Consider the following 15,365-nt stretch of genomic DNA (forward strand, 5'->3'; position numbering starts at 1 on the left):
CAACACATTAAGACACAATTCAGAAAGTGTCTTTTTGTCGTTTTCCAGTTATGGATGTTTGCTTAAAAGAAAAAAAAGGACCACCTTCACTCTGAGCGGTGTCTAAATTTAAGTTTTTTTTTTTTTGACTCTGTCATCACAGAGCAACGTCTCACTCTTTAGTTCTTCAGATGAATATTTTGTGGAATGAAAGAAAAAAAAAAAAGAAGGCCGGCTTTGAACTCTGAGCTCAGCTTTGGTGTTCGTCTCCTCCCTCCCTCCTCTCCCTCGTTTTCTCGCCCAGCCTTGCTCTTCCTCTCTGAGCCAGTCTCCTCCCCCATCTCCCTCTCCTCCCCCTACTCCTCGACGTTTCTCTTTTACACGGCAAACGCTTCCATCTTCGTTATGGGTGGCTGTTTAATGCCGCCAGCCGCGGTGAATTAAAACAGGCTCGGGCCCCTGCTTGTTTTTTTACGCTCGCGGGCGAATGGATCCCCCCTCTCCAAAAAAAAAAAAAAAACCCTCAGACTTTGATGTACCGCACCCGTCAAGCACCTCCTCAGTTTTGGGGGCTGTGTCATGTTTCTGTCGCTTTCTAAATAACCTCATATCTCATTGTTTTATGGAATATAACACAGCCGTGGTAATGCCGTTTCTTTGGAAACCCTCGCTATTTTATTAAAAGTAATACCATCAATGTTGAGGCAGAAGGAGAGATTGGTAAAATGGAACTCTGGCTGCCTTTCTTCTCCTCCTCCCTCCTTTACCTGCCTCCTCTTTCCCTGTCAAAGCCGCATCCATCAAACGGAGGAGAGGTGCTGGTGATAGCAGGGGGAGTGGGTAATGGGACTTTCTTTTCATGCAACCTCAAAAGCTGACATGCATATTTCGCATCGGCAACTACACAGAGGACCACTTCGAGCAAAAACCTATGCGCGCCACGCTGCCCACACTGGTTTCGCTTTGGGGACGGAGAGTCCCGCCTCAGCACATTTGTGTTGTGTGCGTGTGAGGCAGCGAAGTAGAATTCTAATCACATTTTCTCCAACTGGAGTCCACTCGGCCCTCAAAAGACAATAAATGCGCTTATTGCAAATTCTGCTAATCTCGCGCTCATTTCAGATTGCTCTAATAACACGGAGCATCTCCAGGACAGGAAATCGGCTCCCCCCCCCCGTGTCTCCTGTGTCAAAAAGCTACGGCTCCATCCCATTAGCTCCACACCCGCAAGACCCAGATAAGGCTAATCTCAAGAGGTGGAGAGGAAATTGTTACAAGAAATGGTGCCGAGTCAGAGAACTCTTCATTAACGTCTGTGGCGAAAAAAGGAAAAGAAGAAAGAAACTAAAGGATGAGCAGGTCACGGGCTCAATCTCTGCCACATCAAATAAATTAACCAACAACTTCGCCGGCTCGCCTCGAAGTTTTCTGCAGGCAAAGACCGCGAAAGATTTTCTGTTATTAGGAGCTCGACTGAATGCTCTTTAAGCCTGCAATTTGGAGGCGAAAGTTTCTCTTTAGTAATTGCTGATCATCGACGTCTCCTGAAAGGCCGTATTGTTCTCCCCAGCGAGAAAAAGAAAAAAAAAACTCTTAGACACCGCTCAGGAAATCACTGCAGAACTGCTTCAATATCCCTCTTCGCTTAAAATGGAGCGGGCTGAGGACCGCTCTCAGAGTCGAGTACATGTCCGTAGAGAGAGAGAAGGCGTTCAGGTGACATCACGGTGGAGCGCGACGCTTAATATGTCAACACTTTGGTTTAGCATTCACGGAGGGGATATGAGTAAAAATATAAATATTATAAAAATCATTCTGTAGCTAGGAGAATATATATACATATAAAAAAGAACTTCCTATTCTGGTTACAGCCTCAGGTTGCATCTTATACAAAACGGGGCCAATTGGAGGTGGCATTGCCTGCAGCACTGTACGTATGAATTAAGCGCTCATACACGTGTGAGCCGCATTCCTTCATGCTATGCTGTGTTTTCCACGGCTGTACACCTGTACGGAGCAGCCCGTAGCCCTTAGCCGCATCATTAGCCTGCACCTCATTACGTTTTCTGTTCTCTCCGCTCCTCGGGCCGGTGGTTCCGTGCGTGACAGGGCCTCCCAGAAGCACCGTAATAAGATGAGCTTAACCTCCGCATAAACGAACGGAATCGGGTTAATTTCCGCGCTAAGCCGCGCTGGGATGCAGCCCTGCTCAGACCTGCTGAGGCAACCTCTTGCACACATGCTAAAGTATTTATCTCAGGGCTGAAAACAGAGCGTTTTAAGTTGAAGCGCGTTCGCAACGGGTTAACAGATCCTAGTAATGCGCCGTGGCATGCAGCGTTAATGCTCCAAACTGCCGCTGATAAGTTATTGTCTTATCAATCATTGTGATCCGGCGATTTTTAAGTAATTGCTTCTTATTTCCCCCTACGACACAGACGGCGACTGTAACAAGGAACGCTTTGTTCAGTAGCACAAACACAGCGGAACAAAGAGATACGAGAGCGGCAACCATGCAGAGTGAGAATTTAAGGGGATCTGATCCATGCATGACCGTGGGAATTATTCACTTCTTTCAAATGTGTTCTTTTAGTTTTGTGTTTGCGACTGTGCAAAATCATGCAGTGTGTAAAAGCAAAGGTTTTCCCGTTTCAACCTGCCGGAGGGAAAATTGGTATTTTGTGTTGAGCTAAAAGGCGTTTTCCTTCATCAGCAGCCACCGGTACCATTAACACACCGTGGGCTAGGAGCGCTTTTGAACCAATTGCAGGATTTCCCTTGTTACTTACGGTTAGGTCCATATACGTCTGGATACTAGCACAACGTTTAGACAAGCCAACTGAAATATCCAAGTTATCATTATATAATATATGTGGGCTTGAAATGACTCTTTTTTTCATTTGAGTGTATTATCCACATTGGAGGAAAGGTGCAGGAATCTCCGGTTGAACATATTAGCCATTATCAGAAAATCCTCTGCAGGCATCGACTCCCTGAAAGTTTGGAAACTATACATATCACTAAAGAACAGGTTTCCAGAACCTCCCTGCAGCCGTCTTCAGTTGGTATTGGTTGAAGGGTTTCGTCTTCTTTTCGTTTGTTTCTTTTAGTTGGGCGGTCGTCCAATAACCGAAAGGTTGGCAGTTCGATCCTGCCCTGTCCCTAGCCTGTCCGTTGTGTCCTTGGGCAAGACACTTAACCCCTCCCTGCCCCCCTGGCTGTGTGCTCCCTGGTGTATGATTGCGAGTGAGCGATGTTCGGTGGTGGTCGGAGAGGCCGTAGGCGTGGATTGGCAGCCACGTTTCTGTCAGTCTGCCGCAGGGCAGCTGTGACTGCTGCGGTAGTTTACCACCACCAGGGTACAACTGCGTGAGCGAATGAATAATGCATCCAACTGTAAGCGCTTTGAGCATCTTAAAGTGGACAATATAAAACCAAAGCATTATTGTTATTATTATTATGGTTTTGTCTTGCTCTGGTGACTGAGGAGGCCGTTATAGAATATTCCACTTATTTACCGTCGTCATCGACTGTCTATGCTACGAAGCACCGTCTAATGAACTTGGCTTCATCTGGCTGAATCTCAGCACACGGTGACTGTTCACTTCAGAATTCATCTGGCTGCTTTGGTCTTCAGTTAGCTTGTGGCCTGGGCGTCAGTGGAAGCCATGGACGCTCATGCATCTTCCAGCGGCGTTTTACACCATATGCTTCTGATCTTTCTGATCAAAGCTTTCCCAAACTTTTATCTTTCCTCATTCTGGTTTGGTTTTTATCTGTCCAAAGAACGCTGCTCCAGAAGAGCTTTGATTGTTCAATCTGGCCTTTCCATTCTTGGGCTTTATGATTAGTTTGTGAAGTTCTTTCTTTACAGTAGACGTTGATAATGATACGCCTATCTCCTGGAGAGTGTTCTTCACTTAGCTTGATGTTGGGAAGGGTCTTTTCTGACCAGTTTGCTCTTTTTTCTCATTTACTTGCCCTTTCCTCGCGTTCCTGACGTCTCTCTGATAGATTTGTTGATGGTTTGTCGTCCCATCACCGAGAGCTCCTTCTATGCATTTTATGAGTTCACGCCAATGGATTCAAATGTCGGACTTAGAATTAACTCCGGACCTTTTATGCGCTAACCTGATGAAGGAATAATAAAAGAATATCCCACGTCTGTCCATAAAACGGCTTGTAAGTGAAGTCCAATTACGCTTAACGCCCTAAAAACGGGCCACCTTGCGTAAAAACGGCTGTAATTCCTTCACCTTTCCTCCAATATACCTATACGGACCCATCATCGTTTGTCATGAATGCTTAATTTCTCGCCGCGTCCCACGATATAGATATAGATCAGTGACGCGACCGAATCGGCCTGAAACCAGAAGGGAAAACCTTGCTGTGTGAGGTGGTGTGTGTGCACCTGGAGGGGGTCTCACCTCTTGGACAGAAGCTTGTTGAAAGAGAGGAATAAGAGGATTAGTTCTCGGTATGTCAATGTGAATCTGCAGAGAGAGAAAGAGAGAAAAAAAGACAAACACTGAAGCAACGGGCAGGTTAGCACAGATCTGGCCATCACAGACAGTGACAGGAACGGGAGAGCGGGAGCAACAGTTAGTGGATTGGTGTCCTTGATTGAAGTCAGACTGGGGTTTCGCTCGTCTGAAATGGATAGCAGCTGTGGTCTCGGATGCAATTGAGCACATGAGCGTGTATGTCATTGTGTGTCTGCTATAATATGTGCTTGTACTGTTTTTTTTTTTTTTTTTTTTCCCAGCACGTGCAAGACCACATTTACACCATTTCAGATTGTGTACCCCGCAGACGAACGATACGACAGGCGGACAGATTCGTCAGAAGGGAGCCAGACGGATGCAGGGCAGCAGCTGGAGCTAAGCCAACTGAAATAGCCCGGGTTTCGTTCGTTTGTTTGTTTGTATGAGTGTGTGTCTCGTTACTGACGGGACTGGGGATCGAGCTGCATCCACAGTCGCTGGTCCACTCTGCACACCTTACCTCTGTCACCTTTGGCTGCAGCACCAAAGATTCAGGGCTCATCCTAGGAATGTCTATGTGGATCTGACAGCAACATGGGAGAGAAATGTGTTAGACGCACACGCTCGCTCACACGCACGCTCGCACGCACGCACAAACACACGCACATTTGCAGTGTTAAAGTACGTGCACATGTTGTCAATATTCTGCATTTAATACAAGTTTTTTTTCAGATATTCTGAGGGAGACGTTGTGGCCATTCTGACTAAAACAAAAAAAACAATGAAATTATTAATTCAGTTGTGTGTTTAATCCTGGTCACAATTAATCTGTTATTGCACTTACATGGCCTGCAATTAGACAAAGAAGCAGGAAGGGCAATACTTTGCAGGTTCTTACTTTGCTGAAATGTTATGTCATTATTTGTGCAATTGTTTGAATAAATCCTGTAGTGTGCCTGAGTTAACTCGTAGTCAGAATGACCACATTCATGAGAAAGACCTAGGAGTTCTACTCCGATCAGACATAACATTATGACCACCTTCCTATTATTGTGTAGGTCTCCCTTGTGACTCATCAGAGAATGGACATGCTCCTTCTGACGGGGTCCTGTGGTGTCGGGCGACAGGATCCTTTGGGTCTTGTGAGTTGAGGAGAGGGGCCTCTGTGGATCATCCCACAGATACTTGATGAGTTTGGGATGTAGTGAATTTGGAGGCCAGGTCAACACCTTGTGCTGATATGCTGATATGGGTTGAGGGTGTCTAGTCTGTTCTAGGTGGGTGGTACATGTAGTAACATGCGCACGGTTAATGTTATTTACTTCTCCTGTCGGTGGTTTTAATGTTGTGGCTGATCGGGGCAAACACCCCAAATAAATCTGATCATATCTACTGTCAACCAAAACCATCATCTGCATGAGTTTTTAAGAGCCCTTAAAGTAATAATGGCCTGTAAATTCGCCCCCTAGCGGTTAGAATATTTAATGCAACAGAACACGAGCTGTTTCAAACTCGCACCTTTTGTGTCATTCAACCAATAAGCCGTCAGATCTTTCCTCCACACATGCGATTGCTTAAAAAAAAGACCCTCAGTATCTCATGAGAAAGGATGAAACGGCGGCAGTGCGTCGAAAAGCTCGAAGTACAAGCCGGGAGATCTACTGGGGCTACGTCCGCCTGCATATGTATGCACACATACAGTCAAGCTGTTCAGGCAGTTTACCAATGGCATTAAGAAATACATAAAGGAGACAGATGGATGGACGCAAGAAGAGAGAGAAATTACGGAGACAGACGGATAGTCACGATGGATGACGGATCATCCAATATGAACAGACAGATACAAACATGCAAGGCAGAATGGCACATGGAGGTAAACACGTCTGGAGGCGTTTAAACATACAGGAAAGGAAATATAGAAATAGAATACAAACCTGCAACACGTGTACAAACACACATAATCAGGCGCACAACAACAACTCAAAAAAAAAAAAATCACTAGAAATCACTGCTTACTCCAGAACCTGGCAGAAAAAGGAGGCTTCAAGACGTGATCCAAACAATCATCAAAACAAAGTATGCCAGCTTTCTGGCAGAGTGGAGAGGAGATCAATGGGAAATTGGACAGAATGTGGGGGAGTGTGTGTGTGTGTGTTTTTTTTTTTTTTTTTTCTATCAACAGCCCACTTTGATGTTCCTTATCAGCTCGAGAATGAATGGGAGGTAGTCGAGAGTTAAAATGAAAGGGTGCGAGGGGGAGAAAGAGAGACGGAGAAAAACCGGGAGACAGAAGCAAAGGGAGGTGATATTTTCAAAGCCGAAGAGAAGTGTTCATTTAAGCAGCCCTGTGAAGCCGATTGTCTCTGGCGCGCGAGCGGAAACTCGACCACGCTCCCCTCGTGTCGACGCAGGCAGGCAGACAAACAGTCCTGTGAGTACATGAGGGAGGAAGGAGAAAGAACACAAGGGAGGGAAAGCGTAAAAAGCACTTTTTTTTTTTGCCAGATCCGACGATCTCCACTGCCAGGCCAGATTCTGTCAAAAAACTATCTCGCTACACACACACAGACACACACACATAGCTTTGCATCTTTGGATTTCTGATGAGGTAATACATTAGCAACAGGAGGTTGTTTTTGAACTCGGGAGGGGAGCCCTTTTGTAGTCCGTCCTTCATCGCGCCCTTCCCGTTGTGGGATTCAGAAAGGTGTTGCAAGGGGGTTCATTACGGCACAAACAGATTGTCCGGCGAGCGTGTGCGAGCGCGTACCTGTCTGTACGTGTCCTGGTGGTGCTCGTCGTTGCGGGAGTCGTAGTACTGCTGGATGAAGCCGAAGTATTCTTGCCTTTTCCTCTGCAAGACGCTTTCCCGCCTCTCCGCGTTGGCGGGCAGGTAACCCTGTTAGAGAGGTCGAGAGAAAAGATGGAGGCACCGGCGGGGTGAGAAGATGAAGCTGCAAAGAACTGATTTTTCCATTTGAAATCCAAAAGCACCTCGGTTCGACCGACGTGAACTCTGTTTAACCCGTTTCATTTTTTTTCGATCTGACTTTTAAACCGTGTTGCGCCGAATGTTTTTCTACTTAGTTTTTAAGAACTAGGTTGATGTAAGTTGGGGATCAAACCAGAGCCGTGAAAGTTTGATAGTATTTTTCAGTATTTTAATAATAATTTGACATTTTGAGAGATATATTTATTTGCTTTCTTTCTCAGAGAGATGAAAAGATCGGTGCCTTCGCGTCTATACGTTTAAGAGGAGGCGATAGCCAGCTGCTGGTTATCTTAGCTCGGTTTGAAGAGTGGCAGCAGGGGAGATGAACACCATAGATATCTGTGAAACTAAACACGTGTTTCCACCACAGGACCACAGTCTAAACCGAGCCACGGGAAAATTATTTCACCTCCAAAAGGTTCCCGCTCAAGCCGTAGCACCTTTCATGCGCGGGAACCGCTGTGCTTTGGAACTCCTGGTTTGTTGTCGACGCTACACAGCAACCTTCTGGACTTAAAGTGAGCTGTTGTGTAGCCGTGAGACAAAACCCACGGACGTCAGTACAAAAGTTTGTCTAACCTTGGAGTCTCTTTTGGGTGTGGTGGAAATGAAAGCCGCTAACAGTCCGAGGGAGCTCTTCAACACCTGAGCAGAGTCCCGGGGAAAGGTTCTGGATGCTTAACTAAACTGTTAAAATGACCTTTGTTTTTTCTTTTTTTTTTTTTTAAGCAGACAAACTCTTTCTTGGCAGAGTACAGTGACTTCCTGGAGTGGAGTGCATGCTGGCAAAAAGTTCTCACGCATCAGTTTCTATGCAAATTAGGGAGAGGGCAAGATCTTTCCAGCTTTTATGCCAAGCTAAGCTCTCTGAGTGTGAGCTACCGCTTTCCATCTTAAATTTAACAGACACAACAGTGGCATAATTGATATGGCTTGGACCTGCGCGTAGGCCGGTAGTCGGGCTGCACAATTAATCGAATTTTAATTAATGTGTAGTCAGCCAACCACCAGGGGGCGAACGCATGGTTAAGGCTTCATTAAGCTGCCTAAATAACAAGTCACTCGGTGGATTGATGAGAGAAAGTCATATGTTCCGAGAAGGTGTGGAAGGAAATGTTGGTAGGCTGGTGTTTCTTGCCAGAAACCTGTAGGCCTAAGGCTAATGTTATTGCCTTTTCTGTATGAGCTGTAATTGTTTCCACTGAGTTGCACTTTGTGATTGCACTCTGTCACAGCAAATTTATTCTGTGAGCCCTAGATAAATTTAAAATTCTTGGGTATTTTTTTATATCATTAAGCATTTATTCTCATTGAAGTTTAATTTTACAGTGAAAACTGATGACATATTGTTCGTTTAAAAGTAGTGCAATAAAAAGACAGATATTTTCCCTAACGTGACGAATCATCGTGCTTACAATATTGATCGTGCAGTGACGCGACCACACACAAAGCATCCAAAATTGACATCTGGAAATTTGTGTTTTTTGTGCCTTAATTTGTTATTTTGTAAAAATGTTGAGTTTGAGACACTATAGTGCCAAGCAAAAGATTGATGGTGACAGCCTCCGGACTGATATACCTTTCTTTTCGTAACATACATACACACTAATATGCGCTAGGTTCCACATGGGACTCATTAATTCGCCTCATGTTTAATGTTATGTCTCTTTACCGTCTACTTGTATCTACTATTTAATGAGCCTTTATTTTGAAACTTGTATTAAAACCTTGCTTTATGTTTGTTACACAATCACAGACCAGACTCCACCACCAGGGATTATGCTGTCTGCACATAACACACTTCACTTCGCAAAGAAAACTTTCTGCTGTATGACCAAATGTTTTCTTCCTCTCAGGCAAGCTAGCTGTATGTGTGTCTGTGTGTGTGTGTGTGTGTGTGTGTGTGTGTGGAGTGTGTGGAATGTGTGTGTGAACTGGGTTTGTCAGATGGTTTACGTGTGCACACATCAGCGAAAGATTGTATCCTCATTGTGCGGTCAGGCTTACGCAATGAGGAGAAAGTCAACTCCAGACTAGAAAAAACAAAAAACAAATACATGTATTAAAAAGCGAGAGCAGGTGGAATTCAATTAAAATCTTCAAAACTGAACACAACTGTCGGCCCTGGAAACTTGTCCCTGTTTGTCTGGTTGTTAAATGCCAAAGAGAGTTACTTTCTCCGATGAGACATGACATCTACGAAGAGGCTGCTTTTGCCACCTGTTTCTGTATGGATCATTGAACAAGGAGCTTTTTGTATGTTTGATTGACAATGATCGCCATGGCAACAAAGTAAAGTCTTTCCACTAACGAGGACTGTGCAATGCAGGTGAAACTGCAAAAACATAGCAGACTGCACCAGGAGCTCTTAGGTTTGGTGTGTTTTATCCAAGCAGTAAACTTCAGAGCAGAAAAATGAATCCATAACTGCATGAAACTGGATAGTACTACAACAAATCTGACGTAATTTTAAATTGTAATCTACGATGACGTTCATGACTATGTCGCTTTTTTTCTTCAGTCCATCACCCCATGAAGCCCAAACGCTTTGATTGGCAGACAAGTCTGTGCTAGGGCATTAACATTTCCCATCATTAGACAACTGTTATATACTCACTCATTCAAATTATATCAAGGCTTAAAGTTTACCCCTAATTTTTAATTAGCCAATAGTTAGGAGGCGTCAAGCAAATCCAAGATGGCAGCAGCCAGCGCCATCCACGTTGAGCTTCAAAAACACTCTTTGACAATCCCACGCGTCACGTAGCGGTAGGAAAAAATATCAATATGGCAACATATCTTCTGATACAATATCCATTTTAAAAGATAAAGAAAAATTGTTTGTTTTGGGCCGATCAAGAACGACTTCCGCACCTCCGCTCCACAAGGTGTCGCTGTAGCACCACCTCGCTGAGCGGCGTTCACAACCAAATTTCTGAACTCATCTAATGAGACACCATGAGGTATTAGCTAGCAGCAGTGGCCGCAGCCACCGAAACCTATTGATCCGAAGCAAACTGCACTGGATAACACAGTAGTTCGGCAATATGTATGCATAAGCATTTTATTTTCACATCTGTTCAGTGGTCCGCGTCCCTAGTGAGGATAAGTGGTAGTAGAAGATAAAATGAGATCTGTTCAGTGGAGTGTTCACACAGTAAGGAGACAATTGTGAACTGTATTCTGACATTTAAGTGGCAAGAAACTTGATCCACTTTCTGTACAAGTGCAATAAACTGAAAATGAATTTGAACTAAATTGAATTTGAATTAATATTGTTTGTTTGACTCAGTTTGTCCAATGAATTATAACTGACATCTGATGTACAAATATACAACTTGTATTTTAAACTGCATTTAAAATTTTTTCAGTGAACTATGTAGAATATTACAATATATCGCAATATCACAATTTATCGTATCGTGACTCAAGTATCGTGATACGCATCGTGACTCGAGTATCGTGATATGTATCATATTATACCAATCCCTAGTGTCACGTCATAGACGGTCATCCATTTATATACAGTCCATGGTGTCATCACAAAACTTGTTATCCACACTTGGGACCTCTAAACCAGCGCAAAACACTAAAGAGGACAGTCAGAAGCAACTGAAAGCTTCTAAATCTGGAGTTTTGTCCTTGTTTTGTTACCTACGGTGTTCCCCGAGGCCTGGACTAAAACTCCCTGCTGGAATCTTACAAAGAGTAGTTCCTGGTAAATGTTTTAGCAGACAGATGCACTCTTTATTAGTCAGTCTCTGTCTCTTACATGTATTTGTCATCGCTTTCAACTAAAACGAAGCGTTTTTTTTCAGACAACTCGTTTGGCTGCCGTTCAGACACATCCGAGAATCGCTGTGGCTTGGAGTGGTATCGTCGTCAAAACGAGCCCATCAACCTGCACCAACTGAGACTCGGGGAATTCTAACAGGCCTAAAAAGGCTGCTGTTCACTGTGCATGTTTGTTAGAATTCTGCCGTGCTGTGTCTTTTGAAGTCGGCACACACATGCCATCAACTTTAGGTAATTATCTAGAGGGAAGTGAACAAAATCTCTTTCACGGTTCATGTTTTACACAGGCAGGGCCCCAAGAGAAGTCTAAAGAGTCTTGGGGATTATTTGCTGCACACAACAACTTTGTGAGCAGACACATCAACACACACCTGGCTAACAGCTGAAGGCAGGCTTAAAAAAAAAAAAAAAAAAAAAAAAAAAAGCACATACTAGATCTGAACGGCATGATTCATCTCACTCACATGTTTGTTATGACATAAAACACACACATTTTTCCTTCCTTGTCAGCACATCCATCAACGCCAGCATTTCCCTATTCCCTTGATCACACTCGCTAACCCCGAAAAAGCAGAAATGTGAATCGTTTCACAACCAAAACAGTGTGGAGGAAGTAGGTTCCTTACTCATCCTCCCCTCCCGCTCCATCCAGCCCGACTGTTGCTGCCACTCATCCAGACAGTCACACTTCCAGACTGGGAAATTTTATTTATTTTTTTTTATCCCCTCGTCATTTTCTGCCAAAGTTTCCATGCGGCACATGTTCAAAGCGCTCCATGTGCAAACACAAACAACACTTGCATACACACACAGACACACACACACAACACGACAGGCCAGATACAAGGATAGTGGGCTCCGGTGTTAAGTGCACTCTGCCAAATGAGGGAGAGGGGAGCGTGTCGGTGTGTTTATGTGAGTGTGTTGAAGGTTAATGGACAGCTTAGTGGAGGTCAATCACACTGCAGCTGCATTACCGCTCAATAGGACAGAGGCCCACTCACACACACAAGGGGATTTGAAGACTATAAAGAGGACACAAACACTTGTCACTTCACTGTGATTTCATTCGAAAAAAATGCAACTCTTTATTGCTAACCCTGCGATATCCAAAGCAGGGCTGTAACGACGCATGGAAGCCGTTGACGTATGGAAGTCGTTGATGCAGCTGAGGTTTCGGTTGATCCCTAAATATGGTAAACACCCCAGCTGCCCCCTAGCACATCTAATGTGACAGATAAAGCCTGATCCAGGTTATGAAAACTTTAAGTAGATGCCTGATTAAATAGATGCTTTGTAAAAATGACACGGCAGCACAACCGGTACGCACAAGCATCCCAACAGAAAACATCCACCGCAATTTGCGACCTCAAAACAACGAAACAGCAGTGGACCTATTTGAGAAATTACACTGAATCTTTGCAAGACTCTTGGTTGGTAGCCAGGTAAGGGTCATTTAGGATGCTGTGGGACATGGATGCCGTAGCCTACGAACATAGCCTACACCGGGGTACTTGGGCACTTGTAAGTCTGGCTCGTTCTGTAAAAACACCACCCGGACGCTAGTTGGCGCTGTGTTTTTTCCAGTCGGGTGAATTTTTGTTTCGTCAACAGCGATGGAAACTTTCAGCAAAATTGCAGAGATTGAGGGGCAGACAGAAATACCAAACGGACCAATCGCAGATTTTGCATCTGCGTCGCTGCGGTGCATAGTTAGGGAATGGGTGTGGTCAGCGCAGGATATGCGTAGGGTCGGCTCTGTTGCCATAGCTACAGCGTCAAATTGACAAATAAGCCTAAATTGTCTATTAGTGTATTTTAGTGCATTTGTAAGTAGGTTGTTTATGTGCTTACAGACTTATGAACTACATCTGCAATTACAATCAACACAGCTATTACAATTAAATACTCATCATTACACTAATTAATGGCAGGATATAGTAAACACCGTCTTTTCTAATTAGGTCAACCCTGCATAAAACTTTTTTTATCATTAGGTAAAAGTTAAAGATCAAAATGATTCTTTTAGTCATAGATTTAATGTTAAAATGTCATTATGGGAACATATTTTAGTAAAAGGTTGAAAGATTAATTATAGAATTATGTTTTTTTTATTTAGTGGAAAGTTAAATAACTAATTAGTTAATTGTTTGTTGCAGTTCTCTCAGAGCTGTGGTGTCTCCAATTAGCCAGGCTATGAAATATGGATCACTTTTTTTGACGTAACCGTGCATGTTTTAAGAATGAGTTGTTTAAGCAATGGGTTGCACAAAATTAAAGTGTACTTTTGCTCAAGCCTTAATTTGCGGTCTGCTGGTTTAAAAGTCGGAGCTTGAAAGTGAAGCATAAATGCATGTCGGCTCTGCATGTCCTGTCTGTGGTGTAAACTGCGGCCGCCTCGTGCTTCCTCTTGTCTCCGTTAATCACCTCATCTTCATTCGTCCTTACATCAATCTACTCCCACTCTCATGAGTCCTCTATTTTAGTAAACTCTCGGTAAAAACAGGGACAGTATGCTCAGGGAATCCATTAGGGGAATTTAAATAAAACAGGGTTTTTTTTGTAGTAATTCTTCTAACTAATTTAAGTAAGCAGGGGTCCACTGTCCTGGGAGTAGACTGGAAACAAACTGTCCCACTGTGAGAACCGCAGAAGTTCGGCAAACAAAACTGTATTTCCCATGTTTCAATGCTTTTTTGTGTCTCTACATGTCCATTTTAGCATCTCAGGAGCTCAGTGTCAAAGCATGATCTGTGGAAGTTGAAAGCATCCGCGAGAGAATCAGTTTCATACAGTGACTCAGTGCGTCTCAGCTAAAGCTGTTAAAACTTTCCATCACTGGGGATTCGCCATTTCACTGATCCAAATTTAATCTTTCCTGTTCTTTTTCATATAATATTCATTTCATCTGCAGGGCTTAAATATTAATGAAAAGTTTAGTAATTCAGTATTTTCAGATATTAAAAGCTTATCTCAGTGCGCACTCAATAGGGGTATTGAGACTGGAGGACGTATTCAAATTCATAGGTTTACACGTGAAATCAGCCCGGTGTTCACAACAGGTAACAGGGACATTCAGAAACCTGGTAATGACTGTAATAGTGCTTTAATATAACATAACGAATGACTGTTGTTCACTTAAAATACATTAACTTAATAAGAAGACACCTCACACGGCATTCATGCTCCCAATTAGGGAAGCTCCTGCTTTTAAATACACTGTAAATGAGACCTTATCCAAAAAACCCTGATCTTGATCTTAAAAGGTTCTTTAAATAAAGAAACAAATAAATGGTGCTCTGCAAGCTTTGTTAAAGCAAATGGCTTACTACAGCAGCACAACCTCTACGCGTGAGCAATTCAAGGACGATCTACCGGCTTTCGGACCTCAAAACGACAAGACAGCAGCGGACACAACTACGATTCGGACTGTCTGGACGACTGAAACTAAAGTCTGTCTGGTTCTTGGTTGGTGATTAGTGTCTAGGAGTCTTCATGATGTTTCAGAAAATAGCTGAACCATCATGTCTGAATGTTCTCAGTCATCCAGGTCGTGGTAATCCAAAAGGCGTTAAAAAAGGCAACTGGACTTGTTGAGTTTTGAGAAGACGTTTCGCTGCTCATCCGAGTAGCTACTTCACCTCTGAAAGACTCACTTTTCTCTGTACGAACCAGAAGCTGATGCTTATGAAAGGTGCTGTAACAAAACCATTGTCAGTCAGAGGCTCCAGTCTCAAGGTGTGGGAATAATCTTATGTTTTGCATCTCAGGTTGACACAAAGGTGGTTCCTGTGGTCTGCAAGTTTCCTCAAGGTCCTACTACCCGTACTTGTCGAAGGGTGCTGGTCCCAAAGTGGGCAGCAATATGTCAAAAAAAACTTCACTTCTAGAGTTTTGAGAAGACGTTTCACCACTCGTCTGAGTAGTTTCTTCAGTTGACTTCTTCAGACACACCCTGAGACCGGACTCTGTAGACCACCAGTCCCTTAGAACCGAAGAATCTACCTGGATGAGCGGCGAAACGTCTTCTCAAAACCCCCTGGATACAAATCCAGTTGCTTTTAGCTTTTAATGCCTTTTGGATAAGCTGAACCAACACTCCCTGAAGCTTCCCT

At 43.7% G+C, this 15,365-nt stretch overlaps 1 protein-coding gene across 4 annotated transcripts in view; it reads right to left on the reverse strand.

Annotated features, from left to right (window-relative positions):
* Nucleotides 1-15,365, reverse strand: part of tbc1d22a (TBC1 domain family, member 22a) — a 134,411-nt gene that overhangs the window by 87,814 nt on the left and 31,232 nt on the right. Inside the window, exons 7-9 of one of the 4 annotated variants that reach the window (XM_047575830.1) lie at nt 7,234-7,362; nt 4,984-5,046; nt 4,407-4,472 (exon numbers count right to left, since the gene is read on the reverse strand). In XM_047575830.1, the coding sequence (XP_047431786.1) occupies nt 4,407-4,472; nt 4,984-5,046; nt 7,234-7,362 (258 nt within the window). The remainder of the gene's footprint in view (nt 1-4,406; nt 4,473-4,983; nt 5,047-7,233; nt 7,363-15,365) is intronic. The other 3 variants (XM_047575832.1, XM_047575831.1, XM_047575833.1) reach the window with 3 other exon arrangements.

Source organism: Mugil cephalus, chromosome 22 (genome assembly GCF_022458985.1).
Source record: "Mugil cephalus isolate CIBA_MC_2020 chromosome 22, CIBA_Mcephalus_1.1, whole genome shotgun sequence".
NCBI lineage: Eukaryota > Metazoa > Chordata > Actinopteri > Mugiliformes > Mugilidae > Mugil > Mugil cephalus.